The following is a 19,507-nucleotide window of genomic DNA, read 5'->3' on the forward strand; positions in this document are numbered from 1 at the left end:
GGAAGCCGGAGAACCCAGAGAGAACCCACGCTGACACATGCAAACTCCACACAGAAGGAACCAGAACCCGACCTGGGAATTGAACCCAGGACCCTCTCGCTGTGAGGCGACACTACACCACCATGCAGGGATATCCATTATGTGAAAATATTTAAATTAAATTAAATGCAAATAACTGGACCTTCAAACTCCAGTAACAAACTGATAGGCGGATCAATGTAAGTGGATACTTTAGTTAGTGTACGTTTTGTGTAGAGTTGGAAAAGATGATGTTGATTCTGTTTACATGTATGTATTTTTTTATTTTTATCCTAGTATTTCTCCAATCTCACAGTGTTTTCATCCACAAGTTTACAGTAAATGGAGACAAAGAAAGAGAGGAATAGTTTGTAACAAATTACTGTAAGGCTGCTTCTTTAACACTATGATCCATGGCCCCTTTAATATGTATATTTTGGGACAAATGAAATGTATTTCCAAACATTAATAGAACCCTAACTGCACGACAAAAAAAACCCACAACTAGTTAACATATATTGAATTAAAGAGCAAACAAATAAAAAATGTGAGTGTTGTACAGAAAACTCATGATGAGAGATTGGTTGTAAGGTTCAAGCAGTGTCAGGTAAGTAATATTCGCCATCTGATATTGCGAGATACATTTTATGAAGTACATAATGCAATGGTCAACAGTAAGGCTTGAATGGTGTTTATGTTAAAGATCAATCGATCTATTTTAATTGAAACTGATTTTGTGGATACTCACATTGTACAGTGAACCCAGGCAAGTTCAGGTTCAGAAATGTTTTTACCTCGTAATTAGGCCTACTACGTAAGACCTATGCCTAAAAACTTGGTACAACAAATTAATAAAATAAATTAATTGACTTTGCAAAATGTACTCAAAGCGTTTAGAAACCGTATTACCCCTTTCGAAATCATAATGTTTGTTAGTAGTTTTAAACAAAAACTTGTGATACCACCTCTAATAGACTAATTCCATTTGTATAATTATGTACTGTAGAGCCCCTTTCACCTTTGTGTTCAGGCATTACTGATGCAATCAAACCCTTTGCGGTTCCAGAAATGTTTACTTAACTGGGGTTTAGCTGCCATCTAGTGTGGATTTTATGTATTAAAAGATCTATGAAACGAATATCAGTTTCATTTTGGTGGTGGGATATTAGAAAGATCACCCCTGGGGAAATTTTCACCATCAAACACTTAATTTCCCGCATTCCAGTGTTTTCTTTTTAACGCACAAATGTATTGTGAAAAATATATTTATTTATGTAAAGGAATACACAAAATTCAGGTAGATCAATAGATACACTATTTTCATTTAACGTTATCTCTGCTGAGTCAACACAAGTGTGACCCCTTTAATTATGCACGTGGCATAATACTACTTTAGTATCGTCAATAATGTCCTACATTAATTACAGTAATGTGATTTAATTTACAAACACACGCACTGTAATAGCGCACTGTGTATCTGCACATTCAAAATACATCACACGTGTGTTTATAAGTCTATAATAAAGTTGTAATATTTTGAGGGGGAAGTTGTAATATTAGTCACAATTTCATAATAATAAAGTCATAATATTTTAAGAAATAATGATGAAATGGTGTTGTGTTTGTTCATCATGAAGTACGATGATAGTTTTTGTGTGTGTGTGTAAAGTAGCTGCAGTAAAACACGAGTGTGAAATCGCCTACAAGCAGATCTGAACTCCTCAGTGCGGAAGTGTTCGTCAAATACCATTTTATTGTGGAAACTACAACCGGAAGTCACGCACGTCGGTGTTTACCGTTGGCTTGGCCAGAATAACGGTAGCAGACAGACTCAACCACGACCCCTCAATTGTCTTCGTTTGTTGACGTTTGTTGTGCAGCAGCAGCGGCTAGATACGGAGTCGTGCGAGTCAATGAAGCTAGTCAGCTAGCTAAGTTAGCTTAAATGGCTTTTCGAGTTAAAAGATGATCGCCTCACTTTCTAGAGGAAGTTTGCTGGATGAGGTTCTTCACGGGGGCATTAACGAGGTAACGTTTGCACAGCCTTAGCTAACGTTAACGTTTGTGTTTATTGAGTTAGGTCACCCATCATTTAGCAAGCGGAAACCAGTCAACAGAGCTAAACATCTAACGCCAACTGTTCCACAACCAGACAATAAAGTGCCAGAACGTTACGTAGAAATAACGAATGTTTGCACTACGTTTATTTTTAGGTTACTGTGTAGTAGTTAAAATGAAAAAGCAACGTAGTTAACGTTAGTTATGTAGCTGTAAACACCAGCAATACCGTTAAGTGTATTACACTTAACGGTATTGCTGGCGTTATTGTCAGGACATAAATTACCAAGTGAGTTTGGCAAACCAAACATCCTATTGGGTTAGCGTTAAGTTATATTTTACTCTCTGTTTTCCAAATGGGGATACGGTTTTTTTTTTGTGTTGTATCCCGGACGACGGGCGGTCACGTGACTGAACCGGTAGAGCGTAGTATACCGTGTGAAACTGAGGAAAGAATGTACATCCAAGAGAAAACGTCTGAACCTGGGCCTGAACACGATATTATGTCACTGACCTCCACAACAAAAGTACAATTTAATCGGGAGTGGGACAATAGACTGACCCCCCTGCCCTGCCCTGTCCCAACATAATAAACAAAGGAATTCATTTGTAATGCCATGGTCTCAGCCTTTTTTGGCCCCCACACTCTAAGCGGTGTGTGAGTGTACGTGTTCCTCTCTGGTTTATTGGCTTTGTGTGTGTGTCTGATTGATGGATTGTAGCAGCAACTGGCAGCCTATGTTTCCTGGGTGAACTCTCAGCTGAAGAGGAAACCAGGCCTGAAGCCTATCACCAACCTCAGGCGTGATCTGCAGGATGGGGTGGTGCTTACACAACTCATAGAGATAGTTGGTAAATACACTCGTGCACAATCACACGCCCATTTAAGACGACCACAAACCTACTGTGGTTGTTGTTCACACTCCTCAGTTATAGCAGATTTTATTATTCCACCATTCTCGTTAAAGGATAACACATAATAAATCACTAATCTAAAAATGTTTAAATGGAATATGATTTCATTTACACCTGAACTGTACTGTAGTCATTCGGTAAATTATTTTTAATAACTTCTTTTTCCTTTCTCTCTCTCTCTCTCTCATTGACATTGGCAGCAGGGGAAACGCTGGAAGGGGTGTATGTTGCTCCACAAAACAAAGAGGAGAGCAGGAAGAATGTGGAGCAAGTCTTGCAGTTCATTTTCTCCAGGCACATACGCATGCCACACATGTCTGCTAGAGGTAAATACCAGAATACCATATACTGTACATATATATTCATATATAGGTCATAACTAAGCATGTGTTTGCTTTATGTCTACAGACATTGTTGATGGAAATCTGAAATCTGTGATGAGGATAATTCTGGCACTGGCAGCCCACTTCAAACCCTCAGCCAATCACAGGAGTGCTTCTGGTAGTGGGAGGAGTTTGACAAAAGGCTCTGCCAGCCACAACCCTCTCTCCACTGTTGCACTAGCTCAGGGTGCCGCTGCTGCACTGGCATCAGCAAGACTTGATGCTTCGCAGCCTTCACGTGCCACACGTATCCACAGGTATGCTGGCAGCAATACTCATAAACACAAGCACAAACCCATATCAATGGCTTTCTGTAATATCCAAATGTTCTCTTCAACAGCGATCATTTTTTGGTATGTGTGTACTGTGTAGTCTTTGCTGTCCTCTGGTGGACAAACACAGATCAGCAAAATAGAATCTTCACAACTGAAATAAGGCTCGTTTCTGTACATGTGTGACATAAAAATGTGTTCCAGTTCTTCTTTATGAATAAATAACTTCTGCTTGATCTGTCATCCTATAGTGGCTGGGGGTTGGATGCGGAAAAGAATGTGTGTGTTCGTGCACTGGTTGAGCAGTATGAAAGAGGAGCGCCGGATGATCCGGACAATCCCCAGCCTAGCAGGTAATCTGCTTTAACAAACTCGTGATTTAAGCATGATAAGGCAGATTGGATTCAGGTGAACGTCAGAGGAAAAGTACATAACGACTTTCTTGGTGCTCTCAAATCCAACATGTACTAGTGGAGAAGGACAAGGATAACCCTCATTTTCTGATTTATGTATATTATGTCTAAAAGTATTTGTAAAAGCTCCTGTAACATTTGCAGGTGGAACTACTTTTTTCCTCCTAAATGCACTCAGGATGGGTTGAATTCAGGGCTGTTATGATAGGAAAGAAATTATAAAACTCAAACTTTGCTAAGAGCATGTTGGCACTGCAGGGCTAATTGAATCTTGGAGGTTGCTGCAGTTTAGTTGTCGAATGAATAGTGGTGTTTATTGTGTTAAATGTATTTTTACGTCAGACTGTCCAACATCTATTTACAGTTCAATGTGTTTTTTTTATATATTTTTCCAACATTAGACACCATTCTGTCTATTTGTGTGTGCTTATGTGTTTGTGTTTCACAGCCTGACAGAGCATATGACTTTAATGCTCCAAACTTCACCCCGCCGCGTGTGTGGTACTTCATAAACCACAGGCAGATGATAGGAAAAATTAAACAACCAGTCTTTATCTCCTCCAGTCACATGTCCAAATAAGCTTTGTAGTTCTCTTTGAACTGTCATTTTTTTGTGCATATTTTTACGTGATTGCAGGCGTGTGAGTGTGTATTTGTTTATAATGATAGACAGAGAAGTGCATGAATTGATGGTTCGACAGACCTGTGATGAGCTGATCCTGCAATCACATATTGAGCTTAATTAATTGTGAGATGCTAAGCTGTCTCTGCTGCTTTGGTTGCCATGACAGCTGGCTGGAGGGCGAGGAGCGGGGTGTGTGTGAGTGAGGAGAATATCGAAAAGTCATGAGTTTGGTGAGAAGCAGTGCCTGAGACTCTGAGACATACGGTGTGGAACTTAGGCTCTATGGAAGTATTATGAGCAGTTTAGCCCACTTGTAGCACACTATGGGGGGGACGCAGATTAAATGGTAAGACCAGACACTGTGGCTGTGGATTCCTGTGCAAGTGTGTGTGAGTTTATGCATTTTTTTTTTTACCATAACTCTAAAAATTGTCAAGCGCTACAATGCAGTGTTATCAAAGAGACTGTAAATTAAGAGCATTGTCTGATTTATAGAAAACCTTTTTCTATCTTTTTCTATAAAATCTATCTCTCTATTCTCATGTTGCTTTTTCTGAATATGAGTCAACATGTCAACAAAAAGGAGTATTATTTACAAAGAGCTTCACTGTATGTTTAACAGTTTCTATTAATATGTTGTAACGAAAACAGTCCGTCATTAGAATTTTGGTGAATGGCTGTGTTTCCTGTTACTAATGAGAATGCAGACAGGGCTTCAGTGGGACCTTTATTCAGATTGACAGTTATTACTTAAACATTTATATACTGTATTACTGATACAGATATATTATAACACATTGAGATATCACCCATCCAGGTCAAAGTTGTATGCAGTAGTACTATATTTACACGATGTGCACACACCTCCATGCTTCTCAGGATGAATTGATTTATCAGTGTTTTGTCTTTCTCGAGCCTCAGCCCCGTCAGTCCTCTGTCATCTCCAAGAGCTGCACCCAGCAGCCAATCAGACGGACCGCAGGAAGACCAGCAACAACTGGAGAGCAGTGGTGAGTTCTGTTCCGCCACAAACAGGCATGTGAATCGATTAGTTATCCTCAAGATCTATTGTTGGACATGTGATAACACCGTGCTGTGTGTGTGTGTGTGTGTGTGTGTGTGTGTGTGTGTGAAGCAGAGTCATCTCGTGTTGAAGTAGAGACGGAGTTGGACGGTTCTCTCAGTGATATTTTGGAGAAGGAGGTGCAGGAGACACGTAAAATGGTGTCTGCTTTACAGGTACATGTGTAACCCTGGTAGCCCTCTGTGTTTAATTACAGATTAGTGTCCTTTTTTACTCAATCAGAAGTTTTTACATTGAGATCCATATTGAAATTTAAGTTCTGAGTGCATAGTCTGTATTTTCTCATATTTTCTTTGACGATCATTAGGAGAAATTTACTGATCTAGTTTTGTTAGTATGTTTATTAAATAATTCCTCATGCTTGCTCCTGCTTTTGAGATCTGTCTTTTAGTGGATATGATTTAGGGGGGATGCATTGGCAGAAATGGAATATCATTTTTAGAATTAAAAAAAAAAATCAGTATAATCTGAAACTAAGAATTGTTATGTTATCGTTACCTTAGAATCAGCCTTTATTCCGACCTAGTGTCCTCTTCACAGAATCCGTCATGTTGTAACACCGTGTTCTACAGGAGCCCAAAATTAACCAATCAAACACTGTCTCTAGCGAGAGCCTTTTACACTTTTACACGACCTGAAGGCCTCCGTAGGTCTTCGACTTCTAGTGAAGCTATGATAAACGTGAGTGTTTATTCTGGTAAAGATGCCCTCTGATTAAAGCGAACAGTGTTACCAAGTTTTTGCACTTTGTGGCTCATGAGCGATGGGGAACTCGATTCTAGTAAAAAAAAGTTATGCTATTTGAATAATGTGCATATTATACACCAGACAACATATTAGCTACTGTTTGAAATGGTCAGAGCTTTCTGAACACAGCGACCTCATTCCCACAAACTGGTGTCACATGTTGTACACTTTGTGTTTTTAAGGCCCTGCTACTGCATGGTTCACTGCCTGAGGATGAGCAGGATTTGTCTTTGAGTTTGGACCAAGGCAATGCTGAACAACAACTGGTAGAGACATCCTCTTCTTTTCTTCTTAGTTTTTTTATTCAGTCTTGATTCCATTTTTCTGTCCTGCTCGCTCACCTTTCTGTGCCACACTCTTCTGTGCTTTGTTTCACCAGCTCTTTGTGTTCCGCACAGATCACATTTCTTTCTTTTGTGTCTTTGTGTGTGCATGGCCATGTGTGTGTGTGAGGGTGACACGGGTATCAGTTTCTCTTCTTTCTCAGTCCATTGTGATTCCCACACACACATCCCTTCTTGCTCCCTCTCTGCAGGTCGTCATTCACAGTCGTCTGGATCAGAGCATGGAGGAGGCGAAAGAGCTGAAGGTATCATTTGTTTTCTTTTGTAACTGTGGATATTTTTCTTTCTTGTAATGACAACATTCATGCTTGTCTTATTAAAGAGAGAATCCACTTTTGGCATGCATACTGAGATTAATATTTCATTAAGAGTGTGTTGTTTGCTGTTTGCTTCAGAGGGAACTGTTGCGCTGTAAGCAGGAGATGAGAAACCTGCAGGGAGTCAAAGTAAGACACATCTGCAGTGATGTTATTACCCAGTTGAATCTAATTGAAGTTGCTGGCTAAGGTATTGACTTCCTGTGGTTTTGTAAATGTGCAGGATGCACAGCAGCAGAGACTGTGCACTCAGGAGGCATCCATCCTGCAGATGAAGCAAGAGCTTCTCAGAGGCAGTATGACGAAGGATGAACTCAACAACCAGAACGTACAAAATCTATTCATCTCAATCTATTCAAAACTTCAGTAGGAACTTTACATTTTAAGTGTGTATTGCAAACCCCCCTCCTCTATGAAAATGTGTTATAGGCTGAGCTGCAGTGGAAGCTGGAGGAATGTAACAGACTCTGGGGCGACTGCAAGGTGAGGTCCTCCAATCCATTTTTTTTAATGGTTGGCTGTTACTTGGTTTAATCTTCCTGAGTTTACACCTCATCTGTTTATTGAGTTTGCACTAAATTACCTCACTGTTTCTCGTTGGTTGGCTGGGTGCAGAAAGACATGGGACAGAAGGACAGACTAATGCAGCAACTCAAACACAAGCTTGAAGAAAGTAAAAAAAAGCAGGTATGAAAATCTCAGACCAAAAGTCATCATCATAAACTTGCAGTCTGACTTAAATTTCTTTTTTTACTTTATGAGCAAATTAATACTAAAATGTACTTTGTTGCAAGTGGAAAGTGGATATATTTTAAGTTTTGGGATCTAGCATGTTTTTATCAGTGTGTCTCTGATTGTGTGTCTCTATGGCAGAATGAATTGCAAAGAGAGTTGGAGCATAAAAACAGCATGCAGGTAATACTGATGTTCTTTCTCTTTCTTTTCATATTCAGTCTGCATCAGGCAGTCATTAATTCATCTATACAATGAAGAGCTGACCCTTTTTTTCCCCCAGATTTCCACTAGCACAGAAAACAATGGAAGTTCTTACTCTGAGAATCCAGCTCTGTCTATGTCAGAAGTAAGTATTGATAAGGCTGTTTATTTTGTGGGCTGACATTCTCTTGAATTACATTCTCCTGCAGTGTTTAGGCCACATACTATAATATGCCTTTTGACAGGTTGTTTGTGTTTGTGCTCTGTTAGCAGGCAGAGGAGGTTCAGCTGCTCAGAGACTCACTCAGGAGTTTGAGGAACAACTTCAGGGACCACGACCCGCAGCACCATACACTGGATACCCTGGAGCAGGGCATAGTATCGCTCATCGACAGACTGCATGTTTCGCATACACACAGGGTATGAGTCCACGCATGAACCCCTGAATTGTTCAAATATCAGCAGATGGACACTTTCATTTCAAGATTTGATTCCAGTTGATCAACGAGTGAGCAACAATTAAAGAGAATGTGTTAAAGTTGATTTATACTGTAAAAACGTATTAGTTCTTGTTACTTTTGACAAAATGTAGAGATTTAAAATCTTGAAGGGCTGTCAACATTTATCCAAATGCTGCAGGGAAGGGGGAAATCTCCGAGACGCAAAAGCCAGCACACCGACTCTGACACCTGGCCTTGCACAAGTAAGTTGGTCCTTCATGTATCCCCCCTGGAAAACACAGAATAGTTCAGCTTTTACTTACTTTGCTTCTCTTGTTCATTGCAGAAGTTTGTCACAGTGGTTCTTCTGGTTCCACGAAAATCCTTTATTTTACTGGGAAATCCCCCACACCTTCCATGATCAATATACCGAAAAGGTATGTGTGTTACATTGTTTCTTTTCTTAAAATGCAAATATGTTGCAGTTTCTTCATTCACCAGAAATCGTATATTTGGACACAGAAACCATTGTTTACCAGCCAGCATTGATGCTTATAATCCTGATACATACATTTCGACTAATCGTCCATAGGTAGAAAATAAAATAATGAAAAAAATGTAAAATATCACAGGCTGTCAGTAAGACTGTATGTCTTTGAACACATTATACAGGTTGGGTGAGGTTACTCTAAAGGATGTTAAGGCAGCTGTGGATCGAGAGGGAAACTTCAGGTACCACTTCAAAGCCCTGGATCCTGAATTTGGCACTGTGAAAGAAGAGGTAAGGCTTTGACAGTAATAGTAAACTTAATGCACACGAAATAATCCAAACTTTAGGCGCTAGCCTGTTCTTTTCTATGCAAAATCAAATCAAACAAAACCCGTCTGTATGCAGGTATTCCTCGATGGAGCAATCATTCCAGGATGGGAAGGAAAAATAGTGGCCTGGGTAGAAGAGGACCGCGGTGAGGAAAGGTAACAGCATGCTAATTCTGCCTCTCTTTATTTTCCAGAGTCTCCGTGATATAATATCTATGGTATCTTTTGTGTCTTAGGCCATTGTAGGTGCAAGCTGAGGGACCATGCAACTTTGTTTTTGCTCCTGGACACCCTGATCCTGGAGCCACATTGAGACACAAGTGGACACTTTTGAGTTTTTCATTCTTTGAAAAATACTGTAAGACTTGTCAGCAAGAGATTTGGGTTGATGAGTCGGTACTATTCCACACCTTACCTGCTCTGGAGACGGTCTGAATCTGTAACTGATGTCTAGAATATCGTAAAACTCAGTGCCTTACAAAGGAAAGCTATCTCCAGCATGTGCTTACTATTGCCAGGCTGTAACTGTATTATCAAAAGTGGACTCAGAAGTAGATTGAAATATTATTTTCTTTTAAATGTTTCTAAAATCACAACTTTCCATTACTTTGGCAGCAATGAAGTCTTTGAAATAATATATAGCTGTTTACATAGTTAGGAATATGTATTGTCCATTGTTCTCACTGTTGTGCATTTCAGTCTTAATGTGATTATAAAGTGAATATACAGTATTATCTAAGAAAAATAAAAAACATTTCTGGGTGAGAGAAGAATACCACTTTTAAAATAGAAATAATACAAGGGTAAAAAAAAATCAGACAAAATTGGTACACGTTAATTTAGTTTTAGTCCTGCACAAGGTTAATCCCATATAGTAGAACGGTTAATACAAAAAGATGGAGGGTGACGGCCATCTGGAGATGTCCAGACAAAAATATATTAGAAAAATAGAAACACTTAAATAAATTGAGTTTCACTAAAACATCAGGGTCCATATAAGCAAGAATACTCAAACTGAACTGCTGAATTTAAATGATGCTGGAATTTTCATGGAGAAATGCAGATGAACAGCACTGTTGTTTTGTTTACTTCATGGAATTGTTTTGTACATTTATGTAAAATTATTTTCACTATAATCTTGATTTTTTTTTTATTTGTTTAAAGAAAGATTATTGTGAGATGAGAGTGCCTCTGCTCCTGTTAAAAAAAAGACTTAAAGGCAACTTTGTCCTAAAACAATGGACCATCCCACTATTTATGGTGTGTGTGTGTGTGTGTGTGTGTGTGTGTGTGTGTGTGTGTGTGTGTGTGTGTGTGTGTGTGTGTGTGTGTGTGTGTGTGTGTGTGTGTGTGTGTGTGGGTGGGTGGGTGGGTGTGTGTGTGTGTGTATGCGCAACTTTTTGTTACTTCACTGCTTCTAGCTTCCTATTTGGGATTAATGTTTGGCCAACATACATCAGTCTACTTTTATATAAGACCTGTTTAAATGCCATAACTGCCTGTACTGTAAAATGTACAATTTGCTGATGAGATGGTTATTAAGCAATTGTTTAGTTTACTGAAATATTTTACAAAATATGGATACTGTCTGTTAAAAATAAAAAATCACCATGAATGTGAGAAAGTATGATATTTTGAAATAAAGCCTGAGTAGTTTTAATTTATTTTTTTAATGTTCCCTTTTTATGGTGGTTAGGAGACAGTTGGATTTTACTGATTAATGGTTATTGGTAGATAATTCTTGCCAGTGCAGCACTACACTTGTATCTTTAAAACATCACATGCATCTACGTTTCCACTTACCCTTTAGAATATTTGACCATTGATGAAAAAGTTCTCTTTTCTGTCTTTTTTGTTGTATTTATTTATTTATTTCATGTCACGTCAGTAAAATAGAGATTCTAGTTTGAACCACTGAGCTTTGCATACATGTACTATTCTTATTATTAAATTAAGCATTGCCTAGCATTTTGGCTTATTCGGTGGTGTTTATTTGGTATTCCCTTTGGTTGAATTTGAATGGACAGCGTTTAAAATATGTTTACGACACCTCTTTCGCAGTTGCGACAGGAAAAGGGGAGAGCCGTAAAGCGTTGGTGTTTTGACTGGAGGAGGTCATTAGAAAGTGAGGAGCAAGTACCGTTCCGGGCTGGTTCTCGAGGCACAGAGCTATCCGGTGCCGACATACATCGGATGTCGGTGTGAACCAAATACATAATTCAACAGCTCTCTGTAGTGTTTAAACTGCTACGAAATGCTTCGTCTAATCCTGCGGCTCAGGCCGTCCGCCGGGCTCCGCCGTCCCCGTGTCCTCCCAACCGGGCCTGCTACGCTCAGCCGCTCCGTGCCCGGAACCGGTTCTCTGAGGCGGCTTCACTGCGGAGCCGCGTCCCGGACAATGTGTTTGGGCTCCAGCTTCAGCCACAGGGGTTCTCTGCTCCGGTGTCCCCAGGCCACGGGCGCCTGTCAGAGCCAGCGTTTTTACAGCCTGCCGCCCCACCAGAAGGTAACGTTCCCGGCCAGAGAGAGGCTAAACTTTCACGGTTACAGCTAGCATGACCTCCCTAGCTAGCATAGCTAGGTAGCGCTGTGAGGTACCGAGCACTCTCACTGCTTTAATCCACCTGAAGAACAATTCATTTGTTGTCATCAGGTTACACCGTTTGCAGTTGGTGTATTGGCATTTGAATAATTACATGCGACTTGTATGTGAATTAAAGACATTCATTTATGCGTTACAAAGTGTCCCCATATCCCAATGCAGTGTATGTTATATATTATTAGATTAGATTAGATTATTATAACGTTTTATTGCTGTGTGAATGGGCACATTGGGCATTGTTGCGAGGGGAGGGAGCGAACAGCAGATGATGACCAGCCCAAATCAGTTAAGACCAGTTACATTTTTTTTATGTATTTCAGAATTCAACAGTTGCCCCAAATCCAGATTTGGCATTAACTGTCATGCATGTAAACATAACATATTCTAACTTTGATGTCCATTAATTATTTACCCCATATTTGCTGTGGATAATTTCTATAATGTAAACTAATATTATGCAGGTTATTAGTAGTAAGTCTGGTTACATGTGGAAAGTGACCCCAAAAAAGAGAAAGTAACCCCAAAAAGAGAGTATTCTATTAAAGTTAGTATGCATATTTTTAAAAAAAACTTGATTTTTGAGTTTGCTGTTGATGCACAAATTAAGGAACTGCTCACCTGCACAAGCCTGTATCTCTCTACATGAATCACGTGTGTATATCTGCTATCAGATTTTACATGACCTTAAAAGTTACTTAAACATTGCAGATTTGGTGAAAAGCAGCTGCATGTGGGTCACTTACTGACAAAGAGAATGAGGTGATCATGATGCAGCAACTGCTGTTGCAAGGCCTGACAGTTGCCAGTATTTGCAATGCCCTGTCATGACGCCCTGGTGAGCATACTATAAAGTGACACTGGTGATTTTTTTTTTTTTTTTTGCCATTCTTTAATCATTTAAAAACATATTTTGTTATCCACCAGGTTGAATATGGCGCTTCCTCATGACTGCTTGATTCATTAACTCCTGGAATCTGGTTTGTGTGCATCAGGTGGAGCTTCCTGCACTGTCACCCACCATGCAGACAGGAACGATCGCTCGCTGGGAGAAGAAGGAGGGAGAGAAAATCAGCGAGGGTGAACTTATAGCTGAGGTAAGGAGCTGTGTGTGCATTCCCATATTCTGGAAAATCATCCCTAGACACTTTTTAAAATGTTGCTATCTCTGTAGGTGGAGACTGACAAGGCCACTGTAGGGTTTGAGATGCTGGAGGAGTGCTATCTGGCAAAGATCCTGGTTCCTGAAGGCACCAGAGATGTCCTCATCGGAGCTGTAATCTGCATAACGGTGGACAGGTACGTTTCTGTGCTTCAACAATGTAAATTACGATCTGAAAAGCAAGGTGACCTCACTATCGAAACGTGTTAACAAAGTAAATAGGTGTGCTATTCTGGAACACTGCTTTTCTCATTTTCAGAATTTGTTCTTGTTTCAGTACCAAAATGGTCTTCAACATGACACACCATTTCTGGTCCTTTAGTCCAGATGTGGTTATGCTTTGTGTAAATGTATGTCTAATGCATGTGTGTATATTGTCCCTGCAGCCCTGACCTCATTCCAGCCTTTAAGGACGTAACGCTGGAGTCTCTTCAAGCAGCTGGTGCCAGTCCTTCACCAGTTGCCTCCACTCCTCCTCCTCCTGCTGCTGCTGCTCCGCCCCCTGCAGCCCCAGGCAGCTCTTACCCTCCACACTTGAAGGTAGGCTTCTTCTCACGTACAAGCACAGTCAGGTGTAGAGTGATGTGGAGAATGTAATGGGTTGGATGTGACGAAGTCATTGGTATCTCAGTGGCAAATGTTAAAATGTAAACCCTCTGTGGGTCGCATCCTGAGATGGACAGGCTGAAAGCAACACATAGACAGCACCAGTTTTGTTTCATTATTCAGATGAGAATAATGTGATGGAAGATGTTGCAGTCACATAAAAGTGTGTTTACATAGTGCCTTTTATATTTATGAGCAAAACAAAAAACTTTTATCTTCTTCCTTCAGTTATTAGAACATGTCTTTTGAGGTTTCGTATTGAATAACGAGGGTATGTTGAAAATGATTTGTGTGTCACCTAGGCTCTAAAGCTAACTTTACATGTTGATATTAAGCTGTCAGCTCTGTGGAATAATTCAAAAAGGAGGTTGCACCTTCATGCCCATAGATTTTGTCAGTTTTTAGGAAGTATATCAAATAAAACTTCTGCTCTATAATAGCGACTCTGTATTCCTGTTGAAATGAAAGGCGAGCTTTAACCAGAGATTCTTATTTGTAATGCTGTAAGTTGTATTTCTTTATACAAATGGTAGTATTTCTTATGAAGAGTCAGTGCTCTGAACAGCAAAAAGACAATTTGCTTGTGAAGAGAGGAAATATTTATTTGCGTTTGTTTTGTAGTTGTTTCTGTCTGTCCTTTTTGGCGCTATATTAGATTATCTACCTAAGGGCTCCCATGTCAGGTCCCATCCAGCTGTCCAGGTTGCATTTGCTGCTGAGCATGAAATCAAAATGTATTATATTCAGGTAGGAAAGGTGATTTCATAATTTAATCAGACAGACCTTTATCAGAAGCTAGAGAGAGGCTTTAATTTGTCAAAACTCTTAAATAAAAGACTCAAACTGGGATGTCACTAGGGATGGGAATCTCTTGGCATCTCACGATTTGATTTTATTCAGAGGTCAACGATTCGATACCGATTATCGATGCAACCATTTTTTGTGTCAATTTGCATGCGTGATTTAAAAAAATAATAATAATTAAATCTGAGTTTGCTACTCAGTTTGCTAGTAACTTCCTACTTGTGATGATCATTAAAGAAAATCAACAGGTTAATTACCTTCTCTATTATATTTTCTTCAAGAAAAGGCTTTTCTTTGTCACAAATAGGACACTTTTCCGTTCTGTAAACAATACTTTATCAATTAACATTTAGAAAATCGATTTTTGACATTTGCGAATCGATTCAGAATCGTCCACGTCCGCATCGCGATGCATCTAAGAATCGATTTTTTTTCCCCACCCCTAGATGTCACAAAAAAAACACAATTTCTCCAACTGCTCAAGCTTGTGTGTCCTACAGATCACACTTCCCGCCCTCTCTCCTACCATGACGATGGGAACAGTGCAGCGCTGGGAGAAGAAGGTGGGAGAGAAGCTGAGTGAAGGAGATCTGCTGGCTGAGATCGAGACTGACAAGGCAACCATCGGTAAACCCAAACTTACGCGAACACCTCTGTCCCGACATATTTGCACTGTGTACAGAAGAGCACTGCAGGGTTTTTTTAACACTTGGAAAAGTTTAGTCTGATTTGATCGTGCCATGTGTGATGTGGGTGTCCCATATCAGAAGTGTTGAAACTGTCAGCATACTTTGCTCAACGTGTCCCTCTCATGTGTTTGTGTTTAGGCTTTGAGGTGCAGGAGGAGGGATATTTGGCCAAAATCATGGTGGCAGAAGGAACTCGGGATGTTCCTCTGGGAGTGCCGCTCTGCATCATTGTAGAGAAAGAAGCCGACATCGCTGCCTTCAAGGATTATGTCGAGACTGGAGTGGCAGAGGTTTCCACACCGCCTCCAGCTCCAGCTGCAACTCCACCAGTGAGACATGCATACAGCTTTTACTTTCAAGTGGAAATTGTACCAAAATATCCTGAATTGGCCTCTATTCAGATTTACGATGGATTGTGAAGTTATGACTGTGATTTGTGAGCATTTGTGTTTCTGTTCCAGGCTGCAGTTCCAGCTGCAGCAGCACCCAGTCCTGCTTCCGCAGCCGCTGCCCCAGCAGCACCCAGGAAGGGTCGCGTGTTTGCCAGCCCACTCGCCAAGAAACTCGCTGCTGACAAAGGAATTGACCTCGCGCAGGTCAGCGGTAAGTAATCAAAATGCAGGTACTAAGATCTCTATTGGTAGATTATGAGTTCTTTAAATACAGAGCAAGCAAAAGCAATGGTAAAATATTTGATATACCGCACATTGTGTTGCTTTGTGTTCAGGTTCTGGTCCTGATGGGCGCATCACCAGGAAAGATATCGATGGCTTTGTTCCACCAAAGGCTGCACCTGTAAGTGAAGCCCGCACTTTATTCTTTATCCTCAAGCAATGTCTGTTAAATTCTTCACAATCATAGGCAACAACGTCATTTTCCATTATTTATTTTTCATATGAATCTTTCACTATAAGAATGTAGTAATCAAACTTAAATCATTGTCATTCATGAAAAAAATAAAAATATTTTACAGATTATAGTTTTAAATATCTCAAAAGTTTGCCGTCATACTGTATGTGCATCAAGGTTTTGATTGAATTTGTTTTAAATGTAAATGAAATGACTTCCTTCGGCAGGCCGTAGCTGCTGCTCCCACTCCGGCCGCAGCTCCAGCTGTTTCTGCACCTGCTGCAGTTCCTGCTGCTCCAGCTGGGACCTTCACAGACATCCCTATCAGCAACATCCGCAAGGTGTGAGCAAACACACACCTGAGTCTGTGTGGTCCATTGTGTTCATTTAGGACTTCTTCTGTTTCTGATAGCAGTCAGGTGTAATCATGACACTTCTATGCAGAGCTTGGTACTGGTGTTATTGATCAGGCAAATATCCTGATTTCATGATGGAGCTCTGTTATCTTTGCCTGTGCTTCCATGTTTTGTGCACAAGACCGGCCCTCAACCATTTATCAACACAGGCTCAACAAACTTACATTATTCGTGTCCATGATGAGTAGTGGATCAAAGTGTATTTATGTGTCTCTCCTGCAGGTCATCGCTCAGAGGTTGATGCAGTCCAAGCAAACGATCCCCCACTATTATCTCTCTGTAGATGTCAACATGGACCAAGTGCTCGAGCTTCGGAAAGAACTCAATGACGTGAGTTATTTCTTGTAAATGGATGTGTGACAGGCTGACATACAGGAAACCTTATAAAAAAAATACTTCCAGTGTCTCTTAAATGACCTTGCATTCTCTCTGCAGGAGGTGAAAGCCCAGAATATCAAGCTTAGTGTGAACGACTTCATCATCAAAGCCAGCGCTCTTGCCTGCCTGAAGGTTCCCGAGTGCAACTCCTCCTGGATGGACACCGTCATCCGCCAGTGAGTAAACACATATATAACCAAACACGTGTAAAATATGCATATAACAAGAAACAACGCTTTGTATATCTAGCAATTAATTAATTTTAATTGACCAACAATCTGTCTACATCAACCAAAGTCTTCTTATCTAGTTGTGATTGCACTATTAGTTGTTAACGTCTTTACAATTTCCCTGACATCATCTGAAATCTACATTTTAATTCTATCGCTCATATATCCATTATAACGTCTGGACAAATGGATGCATCATGTGACTTTAGTGTACAAGCACAGTGGAGTTGTTCCATGATTAACCATCTGAAACGTTTAGTTACATGTATTAATCACTTTGTATTGACAATTAATGAAGCGATTGTAACGTAAAACATGATATCTTCCCAGATTTTGTCTGTTGCTAATAATAATAGCCTATAGGTTGATTTCTTGCAAGGACAATCAAAAGTAATGCTTTTACGTAGACAAAATCAGTCTGTAGAAGAGAGCGCCTGGCAAAGTGCTCAAAAGCACTTGTGTGGTAGTTCCCGCTGCAGTAGATGTTTTTCCAGAACCACATTTTGCTATAATGACACACACAGACAAGGTGAAAGCTGGTTACAACAAAGGAGGGGGTCAGAGAATAAATGTTCTGCAACCTTTTTGTCCGATATTGATCTCTAAAAGTGTTGCTGCAGTTTTGTGCAGTTAGGAGTCACTCAAAGAACACGTATTCTTTTCAACTCTTCCCAGTGTAGAAACAAAGTCACGTTCACCAAATTTCTGTGCAGTCCATCCGTATTGACTTATTTCGATGTTTCCAGGAATCATGTGGTGGACCTGAACGTAGCAGTGAGCACAGCCAGCGGTCTCATCACGCCCATAGTGTTTAACGCCCACACCAAAGGACTGGCTGCCATCAGCTCCGACGTGTCCGCTCTCGCCGCCAAAGCGAGAGAGGGCAAACTGCAGCCACATGAGTTCCAGGTACAACATAATAATAATCAATGTTTTGTTTGTTTGTTTTATCTGGTGAACCAGTAAGTTGAAACAGTCCTCTTCAACGTGTGTTGTTTCCACCAGGGAGGTACGTTCACAATCTCTAATCTAGGGATGTTCGGCATCAAAAACTTCTCTGCGATAATCAACCCCCCTCAGGCCTGCATCCTCGCCGTCGGCGGCTCGGAGAAACGGCTGATGCCTGCTGATAATGAAAAAGGGTCAGTGTCGTGACTGCAACGCTATAAAAAGAAGTATGACAAAGAATGCATTTCCAAATGTTGAATCTGATGGAGCGTGCGATTGGGCTTTTGCAGGTTCGACGTAGCCAGCATGATGTCGGTGACGCTGAGCTGCGACCACCGGGTGGTGGACGGAGCCGTCGGCGCGCAATGGCTGGCGGAGTTCCGCAAGTTCATGGAGAAACCGGTCACCATGCTGTTGTAATTGGACTGAATATGCTGTTAAACTGCAGCCGCAGGCAGGGGGCCTCTCACTGAAGTGATCGGATTGGTCTAAACCGGTCTGGATCCTCCTGTGATTGGCTGGCCTGTCACAGGTCACTCCCAGTCACCCTGAAGGGGGAGAGGCAGAACTCACTCCGCTTCTCACTGTCTCTCCTGTCAGTCTTTCTCTCTCTTACTCATTCTCTATTTATTCAGGCCCCCTTTCATGAGAGACCAGACTTAGGTCCTAATTTATCCTAGAATATAGAATCTGGTCATATGTCACTAAAACATTTGTAATGTTTTACAAAGGGAAGTACTACATGTCCATCAAGCAAAAGCATATTTCGCCCAAAATGAACGTGTGTTTTGACACACTTTAATCTGTGATGTTGTGTGAATGTGATAAAAGACGATGGGAAGTGCAGCTATCTGTGGGTCCTAGTCTTTGGAGTAAATGGTTGTGGTTTTTGGAGGATGGAGTTAAATGTAAGTCAACTGTAAGAAACACAAGAGTCCAGATCTACACACACAAACCTGTCCCTGTTCATTGACCACACACACACACACACACACACACAATGTTGGTTGGTGCTACGGAGTGTATATTCTTCACTGTGAGATGAACACAGTGCTGTATATCTATATCTACAGTATATAGTATATATATATAAGTTGGTGAGTTGTTTGAGCTCTGTTGAGGCCTCACCATATAATAGAATATCTGTACAGTCCTGAAAGATGAAACGCACTCTTAAAGAAAGTCCTAAACGTTTTTGCCAACTCTCTCTCTCTCTTCACTGAGGATGTTTTACTTTCTAGTCTCAGAGTAAAACACTTATCTTGTTGAAATGCTTTATATTTCACTGCTGAAACGCACAACTCGGGCGCTGGATGTTATTTGTTATTGGAATAAATTAGGCAAAGTCAATCTTGTGCCATTTGCTCTTTGGTTCGTTTTTTTTATTTTTTTATTGTGCGAGCCCAAATGAAAGCAAGAAAATAGAAACTGTATTTGCAGCTCCCAAATTAAATA

General features: G+C 40.5%; 3 protein-coding genes across 8 annotated transcripts in view; all 3 read left to right on the forward strand.

Moving 5' to 3' along the window:
• cfap54 (cilia and flagella associated 54) overlaps window positions 1–1,911 on the forward strand; it is a gene marked incomplete at both ends in the record, with an annotated part of 108,605 nt that extends 106,694 nt beyond the window's left edge. The window contains one exon of the mRNA XM_084028182.1: window positions 1,899–1,911. Within this exon, the coding sequence (XP_083884308.1) occupies window positions 1,899–1,911 (13 nt within the window). The remainder of the gene's footprint in view (window positions 1–1,898) is intronic.
• LOC311025887 (dixin-like) lies at window positions 1,853–11,271 on the forward strand (the record flags this gene model as incomplete). Of its 6 annotated transcripts, none has more annotated exons than XM_084029031.1 (21): window positions 1,854–2,046; window positions 2,799–2,928; window positions 3,192–3,317; window positions 3,400–3,631; window positions 3,898–3,999; window positions 5,600–5,694; window positions 5,820–5,923; window positions 6,698–6,781; window positions 7,051–7,104; window positions 7,255–7,305; window positions 7,400–7,504; window positions 7,606–7,659; window positions 7,792–7,863; window positions 8,050–8,091; window positions 8,192–8,257; window positions 8,386–8,532; window positions 8,752–8,815; window positions 8,899–8,989; window positions 9,225–9,333; window positions 9,448–9,527; window positions 9,608–11,271. In XM_084029031.1, the coding sequence occupies exons 1-21, from the start codon at window positions 1,984–1,986 to the stop codon at window positions 9,615–9,617; spliced, it is 1,881 nt and encodes a 626-aa protein (XP_083885157.1). In that variant the 5' UTR covers window positions 1,854–1,983. The 6 variants fall into 6 exon arrangements, with proteins under 6 accessions (XP_083885159.1, XP_083885157.1, XP_083885155.1 ...); XM_084029029.1 differs by having other exon boundaries at window positions 8,383–8,532; window positions 9,608–11,270; XM_084029030.1 differs by having other exon boundaries at window positions 5,823–5,923; window positions 8,383–8,532; window positions 9,608–11,270.
• Window positions 11,272–11,460: 189 nt separating this feature from the next.
• dlat (dihydrolipoamide S-acetyltransferase (E2 component of pyruvate dehydrogenase complex)) lies at window positions 11,461–19,402 on the forward strand. Its single transcript, XM_084029028.1, has 14 exons — window positions 11,461–11,877; window positions 12,966–13,067; window positions 13,145–13,269; window positions 13,519–13,672; window positions 15,043–15,169; window positions 15,370–15,560; window positions 15,693–15,834; window positions 15,959–16,026; window positions 16,308–16,421; window positions 16,719–16,826; window positions 16,932–17,050; window positions 17,851–18,013; window positions 18,110–18,246; window positions 18,343–19,402. Exons 1-14 carry the CDS (start codon window positions 11,626–11,628, stop codon window positions 18,470–18,472), a joined length of 1,932 nt encoding a protein of 643 aa, XP_083885154.1. The 5' UTR covers window positions 11,461–11,625; the 3' UTR covers window positions 18,473–19,402.
• The last annotated feature ends 105 nt before the right edge of the window (window positions 19,403–19,507 follow it).

The sequence above is a fragment of the Eutrigla gurnardus genome (assembly GCF_963514095.1).
Source record: "Eutrigla gurnardus genome assembly, chromosome: 15".
NCBI lineage: Eukaryota > Metazoa > Chordata > Actinopteri > Perciformes > Triglidae > Eutrigla > Eutrigla gurnardus.

Excerpts from the sequence above, each read along its gene's own strand:
- dlat (XM_084029028.1), top strand. The coding sequence starts at position 11,626 with ATGCTTCGTCTAATCCTGCGGCTCAGGCCGTCCGCCGGGCTCCGCCGT. Across the intron at positions 13,673-15,042 it reads CTTACCCTCCACACTTGAAG|ATCACACTTCCCGCCCTCTC; the intron begins GTAGGCTTCTTC and ends TGTGTCCTACAG. Across the intron at positions 16,827-16,931 it reads TTCGGAAAGAACTCAATGAC|GAGGTGAAAGCCCAGAATAT; the intron begins GTGAGTTATTTC and ends TTCTCTCTGCAG.